The sequence below is a fragment of the Lycium barbarum genome, chromosome 8 (genome assembly GCF_019175385.1).
Source record: "Lycium barbarum isolate Lr01 chromosome 8, ASM1917538v2, whole genome shotgun sequence".
Classification (NCBI taxonomy): domain Eukaryota; kingdom Viridiplantae; phylum Streptophyta; class Magnoliopsida; order Solanales; family Solanaceae; genus Lycium; species Lycium barbarum.
In genome coordinates this window covers 14,967,244-14,988,258 of record NC_083344.1, presented here as the reverse complement: position 1 = coordinate 14,988,258, position 21,015 = coordinate 14,967,244, and the positions used below count along the sequence as shown (strand labels likewise).

Below are 21,015 nucleotides of genomic sequence, written 5' to 3'. Positions count from 1 at the left end.
CCCATTAACATATGGCCCGGCACATTAACATATGTTAAAAAAAAGTGCTTAGAAAATCAAACAATTAAATCAATAATGATGGATTTATTGCCACATGCGTATCAACCCATTAGAGGGAGCAAATGAAATTATTGTACAGCAACATACTTAAAATACAAAAATGCTTAGAAAATCAAACAATTAAATCAATAATGATGGATTTATTGTCACATGCGTATCAACCCATTAGTGGGAGTAAATGAAATTATTGTACAACAACATACTTAAAATACTTATATATATATATATATATATATATATATATATATATATATATATATCCGTTTTCCAATTTTTGAAAAAACAAATTGTGGGCCCATATAGTTTGATGGATTCATTGCCACATGCGTATCAACCCATTAGAGGGAGCAAATGGAATTATTGTACAACAACATACTTAAAATACAAAAGTGCTTAGAAAATCAAACAATTAAATCAATAATAATGGATTTATTGCCACATGCGTATCAACCCATTAGTGGGAGCAAATGAAATTATTGTACAACAACATACTTAAAATACTTTTTTTTTTAAAAAGTGTGGTCCCCATATTAAACACCAACCAATATTAAAAAATTCAAAAAAAACACCAACCAATTAAGCATTTTAAAAAAAAAAAAGTGTAGTCCCCATATTAAACACCAACCAATATTAAAAAAAAAAAAAAAAACACCAACCAATATTTTTTTTTTAAAAAAAGAAGTAAATAAAGTGGAACCCACCATCTCCAAACTCACGGGAAAAAAAAAAAGGTGGACTACATATTAACAAAATCAAGCAATATAAAACAAAAAAGTGAATCCCATATTAAAAAAACAAACAATGTCAAAAAAAAGAGTGCAGACTTTGTATTCGTAGCAAACACTAATATAATAAAGTTTTAGATACGGAGCACAAACTACAATGTTATATTAATCGTGTTTTGAACATAGTATCCCATATTGACAAAATCAAGCAATATAAAAAAAAAAGTGAATCCCATATTAAAAAAATAAACAATGTCAAAAAAAAGTGCAGACTTTGTATTCATAGCAAACACTAATATAATAAAGTTTTAGATACGGAGCACAAACTATAATGTTATATTAATCGTGTTTTGAACATAGTATATATATATTATGCATAAAAATAGTGCAAACTAATAATGTCCAAAAGGGTGGGCCCCATACTAAACAACACCAAGCAATATAAAAAAATAAAAAAAACTATATAAAGCATGGGTTTAGACCCATGCTTCGTCGTCCGTTGTCTCTTAAAAAAAAAAAGGGGGGGGGGGGAAGAAAAAAAATGGAACTCACCATCTCCAAACTCATGGAAAAGAAAGTGGACCTCATATTATCAAAATCAAGCAATATAAAAAAATAAAAAAAAAAGTGAACCCCATATTAAAAAAATATAATGTTAAAAAAAGTGCAGATTTTATATTCGTAGCAAACACTAATATAATAAAGTTTTAGATACGGAGCACAAACTACAATGTTACAGTAATCGTGTTTTGAACATAGTATATGTATATATATTATATGCATAAAAATACTACAAACTAATAATGTCCAAAAAAAAAAAGTGCACCCCATAAAAGATGGACCCCATACTAAACGACATCAAGCAATATAAAAAAAAAAAAAAAGTGGATCCCACCATCTCCAAACTCACGGTAAAAAAAAGTGGACCCCATATTAACAAAATCAAGTAATATAAAAAAAAAAAAAAAAAAAAGTGCAGACTTTGTATTCGTAGTAAACACTAATATAATAAAGTTTTAGATACGGAGTATAAACTACAATGTTATATTAATCGTATTTTGAACATAGTATATATATATATATATATATATATATATATATATATATATATATATATATATATATATGTATGTATGTATGTATGTATAAAAATAGTGCAAATTAATAATGTCCAAAAAAAAAAAGTGCACCCCCTATTAAAAAATCAAACAATATTCATGTAATTTCCAACGTATCTCATTAAGTCAATAATGATGAATTCATTACCACGTGCGTGTCAATCCATGAAATTGCTTTTCTTCAAAAGGTTAAGTAGTCAAACCATACAATTTTTTTATATATTAGCCTGAGATCTAATCTAGATATTAAACTGATGTATTTGCTATTCCGCCATGTCATTTATTTGTTATGTTTACTAAAATAAATATACTTAAAATATTTATATTTTAAAATAAGATAGAATTTAATTATTTTTTTATTTTTATTCTTACTCTAATAAATGTGAAAATAAATTAATGTCGTAAAAAAAATATATCAAATGCAGATCAAATAAGAATAAGGTTAATTAGTCAAATTATAATTCTAATCGACGTTTTCTTAAAAAACCATGCAAAAGACAACATGACAAGTAAAATGAGCTAAACCGAGAATATTTACTAAAAATTAAAAAATAGTATTTCTTTGTTTGAATAAAAAATCAATTTCTACTTTGTTTCGTTTTAAACATGTAAAATTAATTTAATAATTTGAATTAGAATTGTCCAAATCAAAATTTGATAAAAAAATAATAAGTATTTTACACCTTTAAATTAATCGAATTAAAATTGAAAGTATCAACTGATGCTTAAATATTGCTATTGTTTTATCTCAAAAAGAAGAAAATGGTTTCCTTTTAAACAAGTCTTCTCTTTTAAAAAATATTAATAAATTTGCCGATTTTGTGTTCATAGCAAACATTAATATAATAAAATTTTAGATACGGAGCACAAACTACAATGTTATATTAATCGTGTTTTGAACATAATATATATATATATATATTATCACTATTCAAAAACAACTACATACACATAAATGCACTATAATCTAAAGTGTTTGGCCCGTGCGCAGCACGGGCATAGACCGTCTAGTATGCTTTATAGTTTAGAGAGATGTTTCCATTTATGCATGGATAAATTGGGATATGATTATATAAAGGGTCGACGTGGGTTTATATCATTGGATGACGATCACATGGTCAATGTGTTAGAGCGTGACAGTATTTACTCATGTTGTACTTAGGGGTGTAGCCACTTTAGCGAAGGGATTCATTTGAATCCGTTTCATCAAAAAATTATATTCAAGCGTGTAGCTATTTTAGGAATCCGCGACTTAAGTAGTATAAAAAAAGAAAAGTTGAACCAAAGTAGTACAGAAAAAAAAAAAAAAAAAAAAAGCACATAAATAGGATTTACGCACGAATTTCGTGCGTGAAAGGACCAAACTGTAAAAAATAACAGTTGGGCCTTTCACGCACTAAATTAGTGCGTGAATGAGCAAACAAAAAGTCTTCCTCTTTTCACCTTTTCAGCCAATGACATTTGTTGTCATTAGCTGCCCACTTGCCTTCTCCTCTTCTTCTTAAGTTCTCATTGCACTGCATCGCATGGAGTCCGGAATCAAAATGCTCCCAAAAAAATCACTTTGAATCAAAATATCCCAACAAAAAAAAAGTTACAAAACTACCTTTAGCGCAGTAAAATACTGCGTTATAGAAACAGTACCAAAAAGCAAAAAAATTGGAGCCGTAAACTGCTTTAGCGCAGTATTTTACTGCGTTATAGAAGCAAAAAAAAAATCTCCCTAAGTTATGACCATCTAAAGTTTGACGACTTTACAACTAGTTTTTCTCCCTATATTTTTTAGAATTATATTTATATTCAAAATAAAGTTATGTCTTGATTAAAAAATAACACACTTAAATCAAAATCTTAAAAAATAAAACACCCTAAAGTTTTCAAACAAAACTTACTTCTGGTACCTTTTCAATCCCTAAAATGACTATCCGAACGTCTACGTATCCTTGATGTATTGGGCCTACATTATTGTACGCAGAAAAAAATATCAGGTTCTATATAAAATATTGACGTTTCGGAGTCTTGACCCACGACTAATCGTTGGTCAAAGTATGGAAAAAATACTAAGTTTTTTCAAACAAAACTTACTTCGGGCACCTTTTCAACCCCTAAAATGACGATCCAAATGTTTACGTATCCTTGATGTATTGGGCTACATTATTGTACGCAGAAAAAAATATCAGGTTCTATATAAAATATTGACGTTTCGGAGTCTTGACACACGACTAATCGTTGGTCAAAGTATGGAAAAAAACACTAAGTGTTGCAAAAAATAAAGTTTGGCCAATTTTTTTTGCTTTTTGGTACTGTTTCTATAACGCAGTATTTTACTGCGCTAAAGGTAGTTTTGTAACTTTTTTTTTTGTTGGAATATTTTGATTCAAAGTGATTTTTTTTGGGGCATTTTGATTCCGGACTCCATGGGATGCAATGCAATGAGAACTTAAGAAGAAGAGGAGAAGGCAAGTGGGCAGCTAATGACAACAAATGTCATTGGCTGAAAAGGTGAAAAGAGGAAGACTTTTTGTTTACTCATTCACGCACTAATTTAGTGCGTGAAAGGCCCAACTGTTATTTTTTGCAGTTTGGTCCTTTCACGCACGAAATTCGTGCGTGAATCCTATTTATGTGTTTTTTTTTTCTGTACTACTTTGGTTTAACTTTTTTTTTTTTGTACTACTTAAGTCGCGGATCCCTACTTTAGTGAAGGAATTGAATTTAATTTTTTGTTAGAAAATTATGCTGAACAAATGAGTAAAACTAAAATATTTTGTTCATATATAAATTGTTGAATTTCCTTTATGTAATTCATATTTTAAGTGTGACATTTTCTTCATTTTTCTGATTTTTTTTATTTAATTAATTGTACTGTTATACTTTATTTCTTGTTGACTAAAAACAAATCCAACATTGAAACTTCTAGCAGAAAAAGAGAGAAGTTTACTCCCTAAATTAAGCCTGGCAACCGATCCGGTTTTACCGGTTCAAATCGGTAACCGGACTGGTAAAACCGGAACCGATGGAACCAGTTTACCGATTACGGTTAATCGTTTATAACCTACCGGTCCGGGTTGGGACCGGAACCGGTCAAAATATATATATATTTTTTTTAAATGTAGCCGTTGCAGAAATGGGATGGACTGTTGGCCAACGGTCCATTTGCAAAAATGGCCGTTGGCAACGGTTCCAAACTCCCCTTTTGGCCCCCCAACCCCCCAAACTTTTTTTTAATACTTTAACCCATCCCCCACCCCTATATAAACCCCTCTCCATTTTCATTTTAATCCACACTAATTCACTCTTCTCTTTCTCTCAATTATAGTTACTTTGTAACAATTAGTCACTTTAAATTTCTCTCAATTAACTATTATAAAGTTTTATTCTAGTTTCAATTATTAATTTTGCAATTATAATATTGTTGGTGGAGTTGGTGATTTTGCAACAATCCGAAGTAGCTTTGGTGGATTTGCAATTCTAACTGCCTTCACTTTGTTGGAAATTAGTCCGGCAATTTGGTACCTTCGTTCCAACTCTATCTCTATTTTTCGCTATTTAATTTACGCAATTTAATTATAGCAATTTAATTTGTTGCAATTTATTTTCTTGTGATTTATTTGAGTGTGATTTAAATTAATTCTATTTAATAATGGCGAAGAGATTTAGACGTGGTGCCAGTAGTAGTGGTATTGTTAGGGGTGGGTTTAATGAGGAAACATTTGTGAACGAAACACCTAATTTAGGTATTGATGTTGGTGGAAATAATCCACTTTTAGATCATGAGGCAATGCAACAACATTATACCGACACTTTTAATGAAATTGATGATGATGATGATGATGATGAAACACAAGCCCCCGAAAATCCCATAAGAGATATAGGTCCTACACAATCACATACACAAGACAAACCGCCAAGAACTCGTAAGTCAATCGCTAAAATTTGGAAATTTATGACTAAGAATAAGGAAAGCCAAACAGCTAAATGTACCATATGTGGACAAGTATTTGCTTTTAGGCAACAAACTAATAAGGATGGTGGAACGGGTACACTAAATAATCATATGAAAGTTAAACATATGGATGTTTGGGGAGAGCAAACAGGTTCAAATGTGGGGGGTATCACTACAAGAAAAGGCTCAATTTGTGGGGGGTATTTCTTCGATTAGTGGCGGTTTTTTACTCCCACTAATTGAATTGCGGCGGTTTTAAAAAACGCCACAATTACCCTCGCCACGAGCATATTTGTGTCGGTTTCTTACAACCTCCACGACGACCGCCGCAAAATCAAATTTTAATTTGTGGCAGTTTTCAACATCAATATGTGGCAATTTAGAACCTCTACAATATGATCTCAATATTTTAAAATATTACACTAGCGTTGGTTTCAAACCGTCACAATATGATATTAATATCTATTACGATTTAATTTGTGCAAACTTTAAACCGCCACAAATTGATATTTTATCTTTTAAAAAAATTGAATTTGAATTACATCAAGCCTATATAATCTTATATACAAACAACTAACTAACTTAACACATAATGTAAATAAAATTTCACCAACTAAATTCATAGTATAAGAAGTAACATGAATTTAAATTATATTCATGTCAAACTCAAGTAATACAAACTCGTATATTATAAGTTAATTGTTACAACTTTAAATCCAAAAAGAACAAAAATAGTTCTATATCAATAAAACATAAAAAAGCACTAAACATTTGCTCGGTGATTAGAGCTGTTGCACCCCATCATCTTCTTTCATCTCAGGGTAAAGTAAGCTTACTCTCCGCATCACTAAGCTGAAATGATAAAGCAAAAGTATATGTAATTAGACAAATAAACATATCTTAGTACGAATAAACCAGTCACATGCATACATATAAAAGAGATTTTAAAATCCAATTCATCTCAAAAGTAAGTTCATATGAAGTTTTCATCTTGAAAAAGGTCTATTGGAACATGGATGTGAGGATAAAACTTTGATAAAGGTCAAACATGATATTGCGCTTGAAGAATTTTGCAATCAGAAAGTAAAAAGTAGAAAGACAAAGTAAAAGAAGACTTAAACCACAAATATAATGTACTAAAAACATGATCTTCATCAATATCAGGTGGCTTAACTAGAAACTTTATAGATAATTAGAAATTAAAGTATGACTAAAAGCAATTATTGTTATTGAACTATCAAAAAGAATAAAAATCACAATAGGTAGTAAGTGTCAATAACAAGTAATTGTAGATACATCATATATATCATAATAAAATTTTGGTTCCTATGTCTCTAACGTCCTCCAATGCATACTGATGCTAATAATAACAACAACATGAATTATTTCTACTCTAAGTAAGCATCGAAAATACAACCTAAGCCTATGTCGACCGACTACCAAAATCAGATCATGGTGTTTAGTGAATTGTAAATACATAAAAGTATTGCTACATTGTAAAAATCCAGTGTGAATCTAAAACCCGTACGACGGAGTATTACCTTCACATCCACAGAAGTATGATCCAATGTAACGTCTCTTTTAGACCTCCACTTTGTAAAACCTACAAAAGAAAAAGTAAATCAAAAGAGTTACTTGACCCACAAATTTCAACCAGAAAAAGATAAGAAAATGTAGGAGCAAAGGGAGAAAGGAGAAGGTAGGCCGCCAGTGAAAATGTAGGAGCAAAGAAAATGTGGGTTTCCAGTTTTTATTTTGTGGGAAGGAATTGCCGGTTGGGTTTTAAATTTTTGGGAAAGATTTGGTCTTTGGGACTTTCAATTTTTGGGGGGAAAGTTTGGCTCCAAATGAAAAATAAAAGAAACTATAAAAAAACTGATCGTATTGCCACTATTTTTTTATTTTTTTTTGGTTATTAGTATTTAGTACTCCGTCCGTCCAAATTTATGTGATATAGTTTGACTAGGCACTGAATTTAAGAAAGAAAAAAACACTTTTGAAATTTATGGTCTAAAAGAAGCCGTAAATATTTGTGTGACTCTAAATCATTTCATCAAGGATAAAGGAGGAAGTTTTAAGTTAAATTATTTCTAAATATAGAAATGTATCGTTCTTTTGGGGACAAACTAAACGAAAAGTGTATCACATAAATTGGGACAGAGAAAGTAGTAGTACTTAATTAGTACTCTAATTATAATGTTGTCCTTGCAAAATTAATTACTCCTACTTTAATAAAAGCTTAAATAAAGATAAAATGCATATAGAAATAAATAGAATAAAGGGAGAAGGGTAAAAAATATCTGTGAACTTTTCGAAATTGATCAATTTTATACTTTGTAACGTTTTTTAATATTCAGATCTTCATTAAATTTCAAACGTCTTACTCTTAATGAAAATTCAAAACAAATGAGGTCTAAAGCAAATTCATTAATATTATTAATGTAGAAAAATAATTTTTTGAATAGTTATATAAGCAAAGGATATATGATTTCATGTCCAGAAATAATAATTCATACCTAATGCATAAGGAACCAGAAGAAAAATAAATTATATGTCTTTGTTTTTATTTGTGAAAATGGAAAGTCTTTATACTACTAGCGTTGTCTCATATGTGACACTTTTCTCTTCTCGAGATTCACATGACTAAAAATTGCATTAGTTAGTAATCGCAAATTTGTATCAGATTGCCATAATTTCTCAAAAAACTAAAATTTTATGTATTTGAGGATGTTATAAAAAACATACACAAAAAAACCGTCACAACAAAAATAATTTTGGGGAGGTTGAAACAAACGCTACAAATTGAATTTATAGTGGATTTTTTTACAACACCCACAAATAAACCGCCACAAAAAGAAGTATTTTGTGGGGATTGACACAAATGCCACAAATTGAATGTATAGTGGGGGTTTGTTATGACCTCCATAAATAAACCGCCACAATTTAGTAATTTTTTTGTAGTGTATTCAAATGACGATAGATCTACGAACCGGTAAAATTTTTAAGTATGACAATAAAAAAGAGCGTGTAGAAATAGCTAAAATGGTTGCTTTTGATGCTCTACCATTTTTCTTTCCTTCGGGTTTGTGGTTTGTTACTTATATTCAACGTTGTTATAATCCGTTATTTGAGGGTATTCCTAGAAGTACTTGTAGAGCGGATGTTATAGATATGTATAAAAAAATATAGATTTTATTTGCGTCATGTATTTAATTCTTTAAATTGTAGTGTTTCTCTTACCGCCGATTTGAGTCTTAATCTTAACAAGTTAGATTTTTTTGCTATTACATGTCACTGGGTTGATGATAATTGGGTGATGCAAAAAAGAATTATAGCTTTTTTATATGATGAAGGGAAAAGTCGTCATGATGAAATTTTTTTAGCGGATTCAATGTCTACTATTATGAGATTTTTTAACATTTATAGAAAAACACTTTGTATTGCTTTAGATAATGCTTCTAATAATACAAAGGCGATTGGTCTTTTAAAAAGGGAATTAAACCCTCCGCTAAAAAATATTTTTCATGTGAAATGTAGTTGTCACATTTTAAACTTGATTGTTAAAGATGGTCTTGGGTGTTTTGAAGATTCTATTCAAAAAGTTAGAAATGCGATTGCGTTTCTTTTTTGTAATGCTAATAGGGCAAAACTGAGAGATTTTAAGAATTCTTGTGTGGAAAATGGCCTTAGACCTAGGAAAATTCAAGTAGAAGTTGACACTAGGTGGAACTACACTTACATTATGTTACAACAAGCATATGATTATAGGATTCCCATACAACAAGTTCACAACCATTTTAATATGAATAGTGATGATTGGTTAAATATTACCGATTGGGAAGATGTTAAGGAATGTGTTGAACTCTTACAAAAATTTTATAATGCAACTCTTGCTTTTTCTAGACAATTCTATCCCACGGTAACCAAAATTTTAGCATACTTAGCGGAAATAGCTAGAGTTTACAAGAGTATAAAAATAAATCCGGTTATCAAGCGGCTATTTTTAATATGACAACAAAATTTAAGAAGTATTTTTTTTCTCATTCTAACTTTATTTATATTGGGTTCTCTTTTAAATCCTTGTTTAAAAATGTCTTATACTAGAGCATTGGTTAATCAAATTTATACCTTTTTAGAAGTTGAAGAGAAAGTTGAACCATCTTTAGCTGACGCCGAGCTCGCGATTGATGCCGAGTTTAGAAAATTTTTTAGTCATTATTCTAGTTTGGAAGAAAATGCTACACCTGTTGTTCCACGCCCTACTACTTCTCAAAGTAGCAAAAAGGGCTTGTCGGGTTTGTCGCATTTAAAAGTTTTACATTCACATCCAACTCCTTCTTATAATACTAACTTTGATGAATATCACCTTTATTTGATGTAGAAAAATGTGGATATCAAGGAACTAGATGATTTGGATGTCTTAGCATGGTGGAAGAGATACAAGGCAAGTCATCCGATACTTTCAAGAATGGCTCGAGATATCCTTACGGTTCAAATATGAACCGTGGCTTCGGAGAGTGCATTTAGCCAAGGAAGACAACAAATTGGAGACCATAGACACTCATTATCCAGATTTAGCTTGCAAGTACTAGTGTGCATTCGCGATTGGATTAGATCGGAGCGACGCAACCAAAACTCAAAAGCGGTGGAAGGCGAAGAAGAAGAGATTGAAGATTTGATAGCAAGTGGATTGGACCAAATGGAAGACTTTGAAGATATCTCCATGACCGAATATGATATGGCGGATATTAGCCAAATGATTCACACTTTTTGATTTTATTATTCTACTATTTCTATGCAACTCATGTATTATTTGCAAGTTAAAAAAAAATAACAACTTGCAAATAAATGTTATCCATGAATGAATAAAATATATGGCTCATTGAGCTTTCTTCTATTTACTTGTGTTCATATTTTTACTTATATTAAGTTAGGAATATACCTAAAATATACTAAGAATATACTTATATTATACATCTACTTAAATTTAAAACTAGAAAGTTAAATACTTGAAAAATAACTAAAATATACTGAGAGTATACTTATAATATAAATATACTTAATTTATAAAATAGGAATTTATAAACTTAGAAAAAACTTAAGCTATAAATAACTTAAGTTATAATACATATAACTTAAACATATATAAGTATATATAGTATACATATAACTTAAACACACACACACACACATATATATAAGTTATAAGTATATATAGTATAGATATAACTTAAACATATATATATATATATATATATATATATATATGTATATTTTAGGTATATGTAGTATAACTTAAGCATATAACTTAATATATATATATATATACGTATATGCTGTTAGTCAGTAAATATATAAACTTTACTTATAAATTTATATAACATATGTAAATATACCTACAATATACTAATAAATACTATATATATATATATATACTATACAAAAAAAAAAAAAAAGGATTTTCTAACGTTTTGGACCGGTCCGGTTCCGATTTCCAGTTTGAAACCGATAAACCGGAATCGGTAGCCGGTCCCGATTTTTATACCGAAAACCGACCGATTTTATAACTGGTTACCGATCAAACCGGTTGACAGGCTTACCTTAAATACGCAAAATAGTGCATGACTAGATTCCCTTTGTTGCCAATAAAGGAGCAGCGTGTTCAATGAATATATTTTTCACGTATCAAGTTAACCAACTTAGGATAACAAGTTATTATATTCACAATAAATGTGATAGAGTAGACTGAAATCTAAAGTATTACTCTCTCCGTCTCATAATAAGTGTCACCTTTGTCAAAAAAAATTATCTCATAATAAGTGTCACTTTAGGAAACCAAGACATAAATTGATTAGTTTTTTCCGACTCTACCCTTATACAAAAAGTGATAAGTTTATGTAATCAAGACAAAAGACACATATTAACTTGGTATTGTTGGATTCCCAATATCAAAAGGACTACTCATGCATGCTCTAATCAAAAAGGCAAAAGTAATTTATTTTTATTATATAAGGATAGTTTAGTAAACTTCATATTACATTATTGATTTCTTAATATGTGTGTTTTTTACTAAGATGACACTTAATATGAGACGGAGGGAGTAAATTGTATCAGTATTATGAATTATTTTATATTGTGTGTGTTTTAACATATAAATCCAAATACTCAAATAACTCAAAAGATCTCTTCTTTTCTTTCAAAAAAAAAAAAAAAGTAAAGGAGGAACCACGTGTCTATCAGGCCACAGCTGACATTGTCCAAGTTAGTCAAACTCCTTGGATCTTTACAAAATTTAACAAAAGGATAAAACAAAGAAACAACAGATGAAATTAACCAATGTTTTTTCATGACAATCTGTTTGTTTTTTTTTTCCCAAACATACTGGCGAGCTTATCTCTCACAGTTGCAGAGGTAGCTTTTTCTTTTCCAATTAAGTTTTGGTGTAAATGATTTCTATCATTATATTCACCTGTCTAATGTTATATTTATGCGCCATTTGGTGGCAAGGGAGGAGCTAGAGTATTTCGTAGCTTGGCAAAAAATTTATATTTGTGTAAAAAACCTATTTATGATTTATATATAATATATTCAGAACTTAGTAAGCTGTCTATCTAGAATTTGAAACTCATACACTCAAAATTCTAAATTTGCCTATGTCTGAGAGGGTATAATTGAATTACTTCATCATTCTTCGGGAAGTTATACCGTACAAATTGGGTAAATCTATATAAGTTATCGAATTCTCTTGACACAAGGGAAGCTTCTCAATAGCGGCAAATTTAGTTTGATTTTTCATCTTGCTCTGTTCTATTTATATCAACTTAAATTTTATATTGCAGGATTGTCATTGTGTCACTGATATCTCCTATGTTCTTGCTGCATCTTTCTATTAACTTGTACGCTCTAAAAGTTGAGTTCATTTATATTTGTTCATTCATTTTTTTCTTCTTGAATTTGATAGGTTTAAGGCTGATTCCTGGTGATGCATGGTTCTAAGTCAACTGAATTTTGAAATCCAAGATTACTTTTAAAGAATCAGTCACATGTTTGACCTGAAATTTTGGTGTAAGAGATATATTGTGGAGTCTTTATTACTTTATATCTGCAATTTGTATAGTATTACTTTTTCTTCACATGATTTCTGGTGAAGGAAAACCAGCTAGTTTTCTTTTCTTTCACTTGGTGGCTTACAATTCATTACAAGTCATTTTCAGGTGATTATTTCGTGATAGTCACAGGCTTATCTTTTCTTCTGTTTCTACAGATGATATATCACCCGTAACTGAAGCCTACATGAGATTGTTTTTTTTAGAGTCAGTGTTATGGCTTATGGTAAATCAAGATCTGTAAGGTTCGTCTCCTTTTGAGTTCTTTCAGTATTTTACTTACAATGAAACTTAATACTATTTGTCTTTTCATTTGTAGCTTTTATGTCCATTTTCTATAAGCAAATTGATTTGAGAGATTAGTCCTATCAGAGATTTATATGAGAGTAGAAAATACAGAGAACTACTCCCTCTGTCCCAATGTGTCACTTTTCGCTTTCTCGAGAGTCAATTTTACTTAAAATGAAACTTACTACTCCACTATTCATCTTTTCATTTCTAGCTCCTATGTTCATTTGTATCAGTAAGATTGTTCAGAGAGATTAGTCCTGTTAGAGATTTGAGAATTGGCACTTTTCGCTTCTCAGGGAATAGCTCTTAAACTATATGTATTATAAGTTGCAACTTTTCTCATGTCTATATGATGAAAAAATAAATATTTTAAAATGCTGGACAAAATTCACATAGTTTTGAGTCTAAGAAGCAAAAAGTGAACATAAATTTGACTTGAGGGAGTACTAATACTTTTTATTTGAATTTTCTATTTTATTTTATTTAGTATGAAAATGAAATGTGCTTCGACATAGATAATGAGGATTCATATAGCAGGGCTGAACTTGCATCAGATACATAGTTGTTGCTATTGTTGTAAATTGATCAAACGGTTTATGACATTGACGTAAGTTATTTTACTGAATTTCCTTTTTCACATAACGAACATCAGATTCCAAGATGATCTTGAAGCAACAAAGTATGCAACAACTAATGGAGATAATAATGTGATCAAAGTGAAGCATAAGCTTGATGGAATACGACAATCAGAGCCAGCCAGCAGAAAATCCCTGAAAGCGAAAGTACTATCACGAGTATTTTCAGAAGACTATGAAAGAGCAAACAGAAAGATTCTGGATCCTCGAGGACCTATAATTCATAGATGGAACAAGATTTTCTTAGTTTCTTGTTTAATTTCATTGTTCGTCGACCCTCTATTGTTTTACTTGCCGGTGGTTCAGGACGATATCTGCATAGATATAGGAGTTAATCTGGAAATTGCTCTCACATTTATTAGATCAATAGCTGATATCTTTTACATGATTCAGATTTTTGTTCGATTTAGAACTGCGTATGTTGCTCCATCTTCTCGTGTATTTGGCAGAGGAGAGCTTGTTTTAGATACTTCAAAGATAGCAAAAAGATACTTCAGAAAAGAATTTTTGATTGATGTCATTGCAGCCCTGCCTTTACCACAGGTTAGTCACTACAAACTTTGTAAGGAATATTACAGTCGAATGCCTTTCGGTAATCTAATTTACAAAATAGCCAGCAAATGTATAGGTTTTGTACATTAAGTATACATATACATATAATATACATATTATATACATATAATATGAATAATCAGCGTATATATTTCTTATATTTTAGCTAGCGCCCATAATTAAGTTTGGCCAACAGTCCAAAATGAAAAAAGCCCTTTTTGTTATCCTTAAGCAAAATGAAATTGATCCCGTTTTGCTTAACTGAGTAAAAGTAGCTGATAAGCATTAAGTACGAAGAGCACATTTAAGTGGTGAATCTGATTTTATAAGTATGCATTTATGTGTTTGAGTAGAAGTGTTGAAAGTGATAATAAGTAGTGAACTTGTTGAAAGAGGATTATATTGCTTCTTTCATGTTTCAGGTATTAATTTGGGTCGTTATCCCTAATTTAAAGGGCTCAACAATGGCGAACACAAAGAATGTCCTCAGATTCATTATCATTTTTCAGTATCTCCCTAGACTTTATCTCATATTTCCATTGTCGTCGCAAATTGTCAAGGCTACTGGTGTTTTGGCTGAAACAGCATGGGCAGGAGCTGCTTACAACTTGATGCTCTACATGCTAGCAAGCCATGTAAGTGTTTGAGCTCTGTGTTTGGTAGATGCTTCATTTATGCTACATTAATGCTATACTGCACTAGATATTTATAGATACATATGCCTACTGCAGTACACAAATGAGAACATCATGGTTTATCTTTGTCACGGTCCAAGCCCGTGACACATATCTTTTGTTTTGTGTCTAACAGACCTCACAAATTTGTTCCTTGGGGTATGCCATATCGAGCCCAAAAGTACGCATACCATGTGAACTTTTACTTTGTTTTATATAGTGCTTAACTTTCCTCTCCCATTTCGATGCGAGATATTGCTAAGGTGTTATATGCACCTATCTTTGGAAGCTCCCCCACCTATATGTCTGCTACACATTCTCCTTGACCCGCCCTCATCAGCCTGACTTGCATCATACTCTACAAAAATACTGAAATTAACTACGAACTTCATCGCTAATCTATGGCTAATTGCTTGTTGCTAACAAAATTGTTTGATAACCCATTGCTAAATAGGATTAGCGACAGATTTTGTTGTTTAGCTATAAAATTTGTTGTTTAGCTATAGAATTTGTCCGTCACCAATTCCTATTTTTTTAAGTAGTGATAGGTATCATAATCTTTTATGTCTTATGAAAATTGGTTTGGTTATGAAACTGAAATCCTCCCTTATAGAAGGAAATAATCATATAAGCAGCACTTTTCCTTTCTGCAAATATAGGTATTGGGAGCTTGTTGGTATCTTCTATCAATTGAGAGGCAAGAAGCTTGTTGGAGATACGCGTGCAGTCTTGAGAAGCCATTTTGTGATTATGAATATTTTGACTGCCAGAGAGTAAATGATCCACAAAGGAAGTCCTGGTTCAATTCCAGCAACATAACAAGACTATGTAACCCTAATAAAAGTGACTACCCGTTTGGTATTTATGATGACGCGGTGACAGTTAGCGTAACATCTGCTTTGTTTTTCAATAAGTACTTCTACTGCCTCTGGTGGGGCTTGAAGAACCTAAGGTATGTTAAAGAACTTGATGAGTAAGTTTCATATATTCAGTACTTAACAATTGTCTTAGGTGTAAAGCATATATATCTTGTGCTTTAGGAGGAGATTTCTTTTCTGAGCAAAGATTGGAAATTTTCCTCATTCATCCAAGAAATCAGCATTGTTGATTTTCAACGCGCGATCTCAACTTCAGTTTTGTTTTGATTGATATGCAGTGCTCTAGGACAAGATCTTTCTACAAGCACTCATGTTGGAGAAATAAGTTTTGCCATCATAGTTGCAACTTTCGGCCTAGTTCTTTTTGCGTTGCTCATCGGCAATATGCAAGTAAGTCAGCTCACTAACATTTACTCCGTTTCTGTATTATAGGCTATTTGGCCACCACTTATACATGCAATTGATTTTACGAAAGAAGTCCAACTATGCCCTTAAAGTATTCGAAATTTGAGTAGATATGCCCTTCGTTAATAGTTTAGCTCACATATTCCCTTGTCGTTCAATAGTTGGTCCAAATATGTTGGAGCCAGTGGCGAATTTATGTATCAAATTTGGGTTACGTGAACACATGGTTACTCGACTAAACTTGATATATTATGTGTATAATTCTGAAAAATATATCTAATATTAACTGAAGGAACACATGGTTAAACCAGGCTGAGTGGAGCACTTGTTAGGGGCTGTGTTTATTTCCTCAAGGTCTCAGGATCGAACTTGAGCTCCTGCATGTTTTTTATGCTTTTATTTTCTAAAGCACCCTTTTCACTTTCCTTTTTATATATATTATTCTAATCCTTTTTCTTCTATAATGCTAATTACCCAAAAGTAAAAAACGTGTTTTTTTTTTATATTACATCTAAGGAATTTTTTTCCCTTTATTTCTAATTACCTATGTCCCAAAAGGCAAAAGAAATCAAAAAATCTCATAGGCGCTAAACTGCAACGAACCAAAGACAAAAGAAATTTTAAAAAAGCATAGCTAATGGTGAATCCATCTTCTTAATATCCTGGATTCGCCTCTGGTTGGAGCCCCCAATTAACCTAATTAGCTGATTAATAAGTGAGAAAAGGCCAAATATGCCCTTAAAAGTGTGCGAAATTGTGCAGATATGCCCTTCGTTAATAAGGTACAATATCTTGTCAGTACAATGCACTAATTCACTTTGACTAGCAGACGTACCTCCAGTCGACAACAATTAGATTAGAGGAGTGGAGAATTAGGAGAATGGATTCAGAACGATGGATGCACCACAGGCAGTTACCTCAAGAATTAAGGCAGTCGGTAAGGAAATATGATCAATACAAATGGGTTGCTACAAGAGGAGTTGATGAGGAAGCTCTTCTCAAAGGACTTCCTCTAGATCTTCGCAGAGATATCAAGCGCCACCTCTGCTATGATTTAGTTAGAAGAGTAAGTTTTACAAGTCTTTACTCTTCTTTTTCTTATTACTCCGTCTGTTCCAATTTATATGATATTTTTTCCTTTTTAATCAGTTTAAAAAAGGATGACACATTTCTTTTTTAGTAATTATTTATGTTTTAAATACCCATTTTACCCTAAATGAGATGATTTATAGCTACACAAATATCTACGACTTATTTTAAACCACAAGTTTCAAAAGTATTTCTTTCTCTCTTAACTTTATGTCCAGTCAAATACTTTCACATAAATTGGGTCTGTGAGAGTGGATCAGATCCCTATGTTATTTCATTAAAAGGCAGAAGAGGACTCTGGAAACCGCAATTTCTTCCAGTTCTCATTGATTACCAACTCGTTGGGTATCTTGGATGAGACTTTTCATTGGATCCAATAGAAGTATAAAATTTTCTATTTTTTCGCATGAAACTGTTTGTACAATTCGTTCACATATGCTAAAGTTCCGCGGGATGGATAAAGATTATATGTAAATGATTGTATACTTTTATATCTATCTTTAAAAATTTGGTAGGTACCAGTGTTTGATCAAATGGATGAAAGAATGATAGATGCGATATGCGAGAGGCTAAAACCTGCATTATGCACTCAAGGAACTTGTGTTGTCCGCGAGGGTGATCCTGTCAATGAAATGCTCTTCATAATTCGAGGGAATCTTGATTCTTACACAACGAATGGTGGCCGTACTGGTTTCTTTAATTCTTGCCGTATTGGTCCAGGTCAGTGGCGGAGTCACAGTGCGAACTACGGGTCGCGCAAGACCCAGTAACTTTAGCTTAAAGCCGATATATCTGTTTAAAAATTCATTTAATGCATATAAATAATCTATTCAGAACCCAGTACTCAAAAAGAATTGTAATCTAGAACCCATAAACTAAAAGTTCTGGCTCGTCTCTGGTCCAGGTGATTTCTGTGGTGAGGAACTGCTGACATGGGCCCTCGATCCACGTCCAAGTGTGATTCTACCATCCTCCACTAGAACAGTGAAAGCAGTTTCTGAAGTAGAGTCGTTCGCACTTGTAGCAGAGGACTTGAAGTTCGTGGCAAAACAGTTTCGGAGGCTGCATAGCAAACAACTGAGGCACAAATTCAGGTTCTACTCACACCAGTGGCGTACTTGGGCTGCACGCTTCATTCAAGTTGCATACCGAATATATAGAAAACGAAAGGGTGCAGCTGAACTTAAGGCTCTAGAGAACTTTGTGAATGAAACAGAGTCGTTTAGCGGGCAATTGGACACGAATGTCGCACCATCACCTGGATCAGGCTTTGCAGCAAGATGGGCAGCAAATAGAAGGGGTCTTCACAAGCACACTGATTCAGATTCCACTGCAGTTAATTCATTACAAAAGCCAGAAGAACCTGATTTCTCTGTTGATGATGATGAGTAACTTTGAAAAGTGATACTGCTGTAAGATAAGGTGGATATTTACATTGGTTTGCATATTCTTTTACTAAAATTTTGATATACAGGAACTCTTACTGCAGCTGTTTTACTATTAACATTTATATTGTAAAGCTCAAGGAAAAGAACTATGGCCTGAAACTTAGAAGCCTACAGTTTACACATAAAGAGATTTCAATTTGTTTAAATAGGAGTCATCAAATCAATTTTCTAAGCATGTTTTCTTTATACATAGCATTTGCAAAGCATTCTAAATATGGAGCACAAGATGTGTAGTATTTAACGGAAAATACTAGTTTAGGAGACTTACGGTTTCTCCTTAGCGGAAGCAGATCTACAACAATCACGACTTATGTCACCGGTCATTGGGAATCCTCACAATGCGGAGATATCATCTATAAGATGCAGAACATTTTGTCTTTTGGATAGCTAACCCGAGCTGTCATATTAATATGGAAAAACCTAATTTTTCAACCCATAATGGTGTATTAATACCTTATAGGTAGGATTTAGAAGGAGGACAAGCTAATGCACTAACGGGCTAATTAGCACCCTTATAGGTGGGTCAGACCCAATAGCTATTTCCAACAGGATGTTTAACCCTTGAAGGACTCATTCAATCACAAACTACACTTGGTAAGGTAGTCTTCTAACTAAATGGAAGCCATCCAAATATGTAATAAAGAATCAGGTTCTCTATCTATTCCTTTGAGTACGACAGAAAGTAAATAACACAAGATATTTATGTAGAAAGCTCCTTGCTCAAGGGATTAAAAATCGCGACTCACTGCAGTAGGATTTGCTAAAACTTCATTGTAAACGAGCAACTTTAGATTACAACCTATTGCAACCTAGTAATTAAACTCTTAATCCTTCTCTCTTATAATAACTCTATTGCAAGACCTTTACAATAACTCTATTGCAAAGAACACACCTTTACTAACTCTAGCCAAGTGAACAAACTCAGAATGGTTGAAAATCTGTCCTACTATTATACTTCTTAAAAGCCGTGAAGGAATACAAGATAAAGAACAAATGACGAAGACTCAACAAACCTAAGGACTTAAGACATCTTCTGTGATTGGGAACTGGTCCTTCTGTTTGTTGCAGCTTTGTTCTTGAGAGCACTTTGAGATGCGGCGGCTGGCACTTGAGAAGAGAGTGATTTTCTGATTTGTAAGTATTAGGTTTTCACTTGTAGCATATTGTTTATATAGGTGGAGTAACTATTGATGTGAAAGAGACATTTCATTGTCCACCAGCAAACTACAGCTGTGCTGTTGCACAGTCGGTACAGTGCCAGCAGCCTTACAGCTGTAGAGTTGTGTCACGCCCCGAGCCATGGCCTGGGCGTAACATGACACTCGGTGCCTTGCTGCATGTGACCGAGCGAAACATATGGCTTGCTGAATCAAAATGGGGCATGTACTAATGCAGAATAATCTTTAAAACATGAATAGTCTGAATAACATGAGTCATCATAATACTAATGGAACTCTTGTTTAAACATAATGCGATAATAGTCTGAAAATATAATAAGTACTGAGCCAATACTGGCTATACGACTCTGAACATCTGACATGACATAACCGAACTAATCTAGTCTATGAAACCTCTGGCATGAGTCTGACTACTAAATATGACCCCGGCATACCTTAACTGCATAAGTGACATGAAGTAAACAAGGATAAAACCCCGAATGAGATGGGGCTCACCAATAGATTAAACATGCAAGGTCCTAACGAGATGATCCGTCGTCCTGTAAATCTACATCGTGAAATGCAGGCCTCCGAGCAAATAAAAGGGGACGACAGTACATTCGAATTGTACTGGTATGTAAAGCACTGAATGAAATAAGCATGGCACATGAAATAACAGAACTGAAACTGAAACTGTTCTATAAGCTGAACGTGAACTTGAATATCATCTGACATGAATATGTATAACATGAAAAAAATATTTTAAGTCTATAAAGATATTTGTGGGAGAGCATTAGTAGAGCCGACATGTAACCACCACATGAGCACGTGGCGTCTGATCTCTGCCCGATCAGTTAAGCCATCCCGTACCTTGCCAGGGTACAAGACATGAACATGATATGAATGGATCCAATAACCCGCAATGGGTAAA

The 21,015-nt window shown here is 32.5% G+C and overlaps 1 protein-coding gene and 1 long non-coding RNA gene across 5 annotated transcripts; one reads left to right on the top strand and one right to left on the bottom strand.

Annotated features, from left to right (window-relative positions):
* Positions 1-6,476: 6,476 nt before the first annotated feature.
* LOC132605976 (uncharacterized) lies at positions 6,477-7,611 on the bottom strand. Its single transcript, XR_009569524.1, has 2 exons — positions 7,391-7,611; positions 6,477-6,701 (listed from the first exon to the last, which is right to left on the bottom strand). It is a non-coding gene; the product is annotated as an uncharacterized LOC132605976 (long non-coding RNA).
* Positions 7,612-12,111: 4,500 nt separating this feature from the next.
* LOC132605973 (protein CNGC15b-like) lies at positions 12,112-19,073 on the top strand. Of its 4 annotated transcripts, none has more exons than XM_060319272.1 (10): positions 12,112-12,260; positions 12,811-12,914; positions 13,114-13,200; positions 13,899-14,424; positions 14,994-15,068; positions 15,767-16,059; positions 16,264-16,375; positions 17,220-17,456; positions 17,995-18,199; positions 18,384-19,073. In XM_060319272.1, exons 3-10 carry the CDS (start codon positions 13,172-13,174, stop codon positions 18,869-18,871), a joined length of 1,965 nt encoding a protein of 654 aa, XP_060175255.1. In that variant the 5' UTR covers positions 12,112-12,260; positions 12,811-12,914; positions 13,114-13,171; the 3' UTR covers positions 18,872-19,073. The 4 variants fall into 4 exon arrangements, with proteins under 4 accessions (XP_060175255.1, XP_060175252.1, XP_060175254.1 ...); XM_060319269.1 differs by having other exon boundaries at positions 12,113-12,260; positions 14,856-15,068; XM_060319270.1 differs by lacking the exon at positions 12,112-12,260 and adding an exon at positions 12,545-12,566 and having other exon boundaries at positions 14,856-15,068.
* Positions 19,074-21,015: the final 1,942 nt, after the last annotated feature.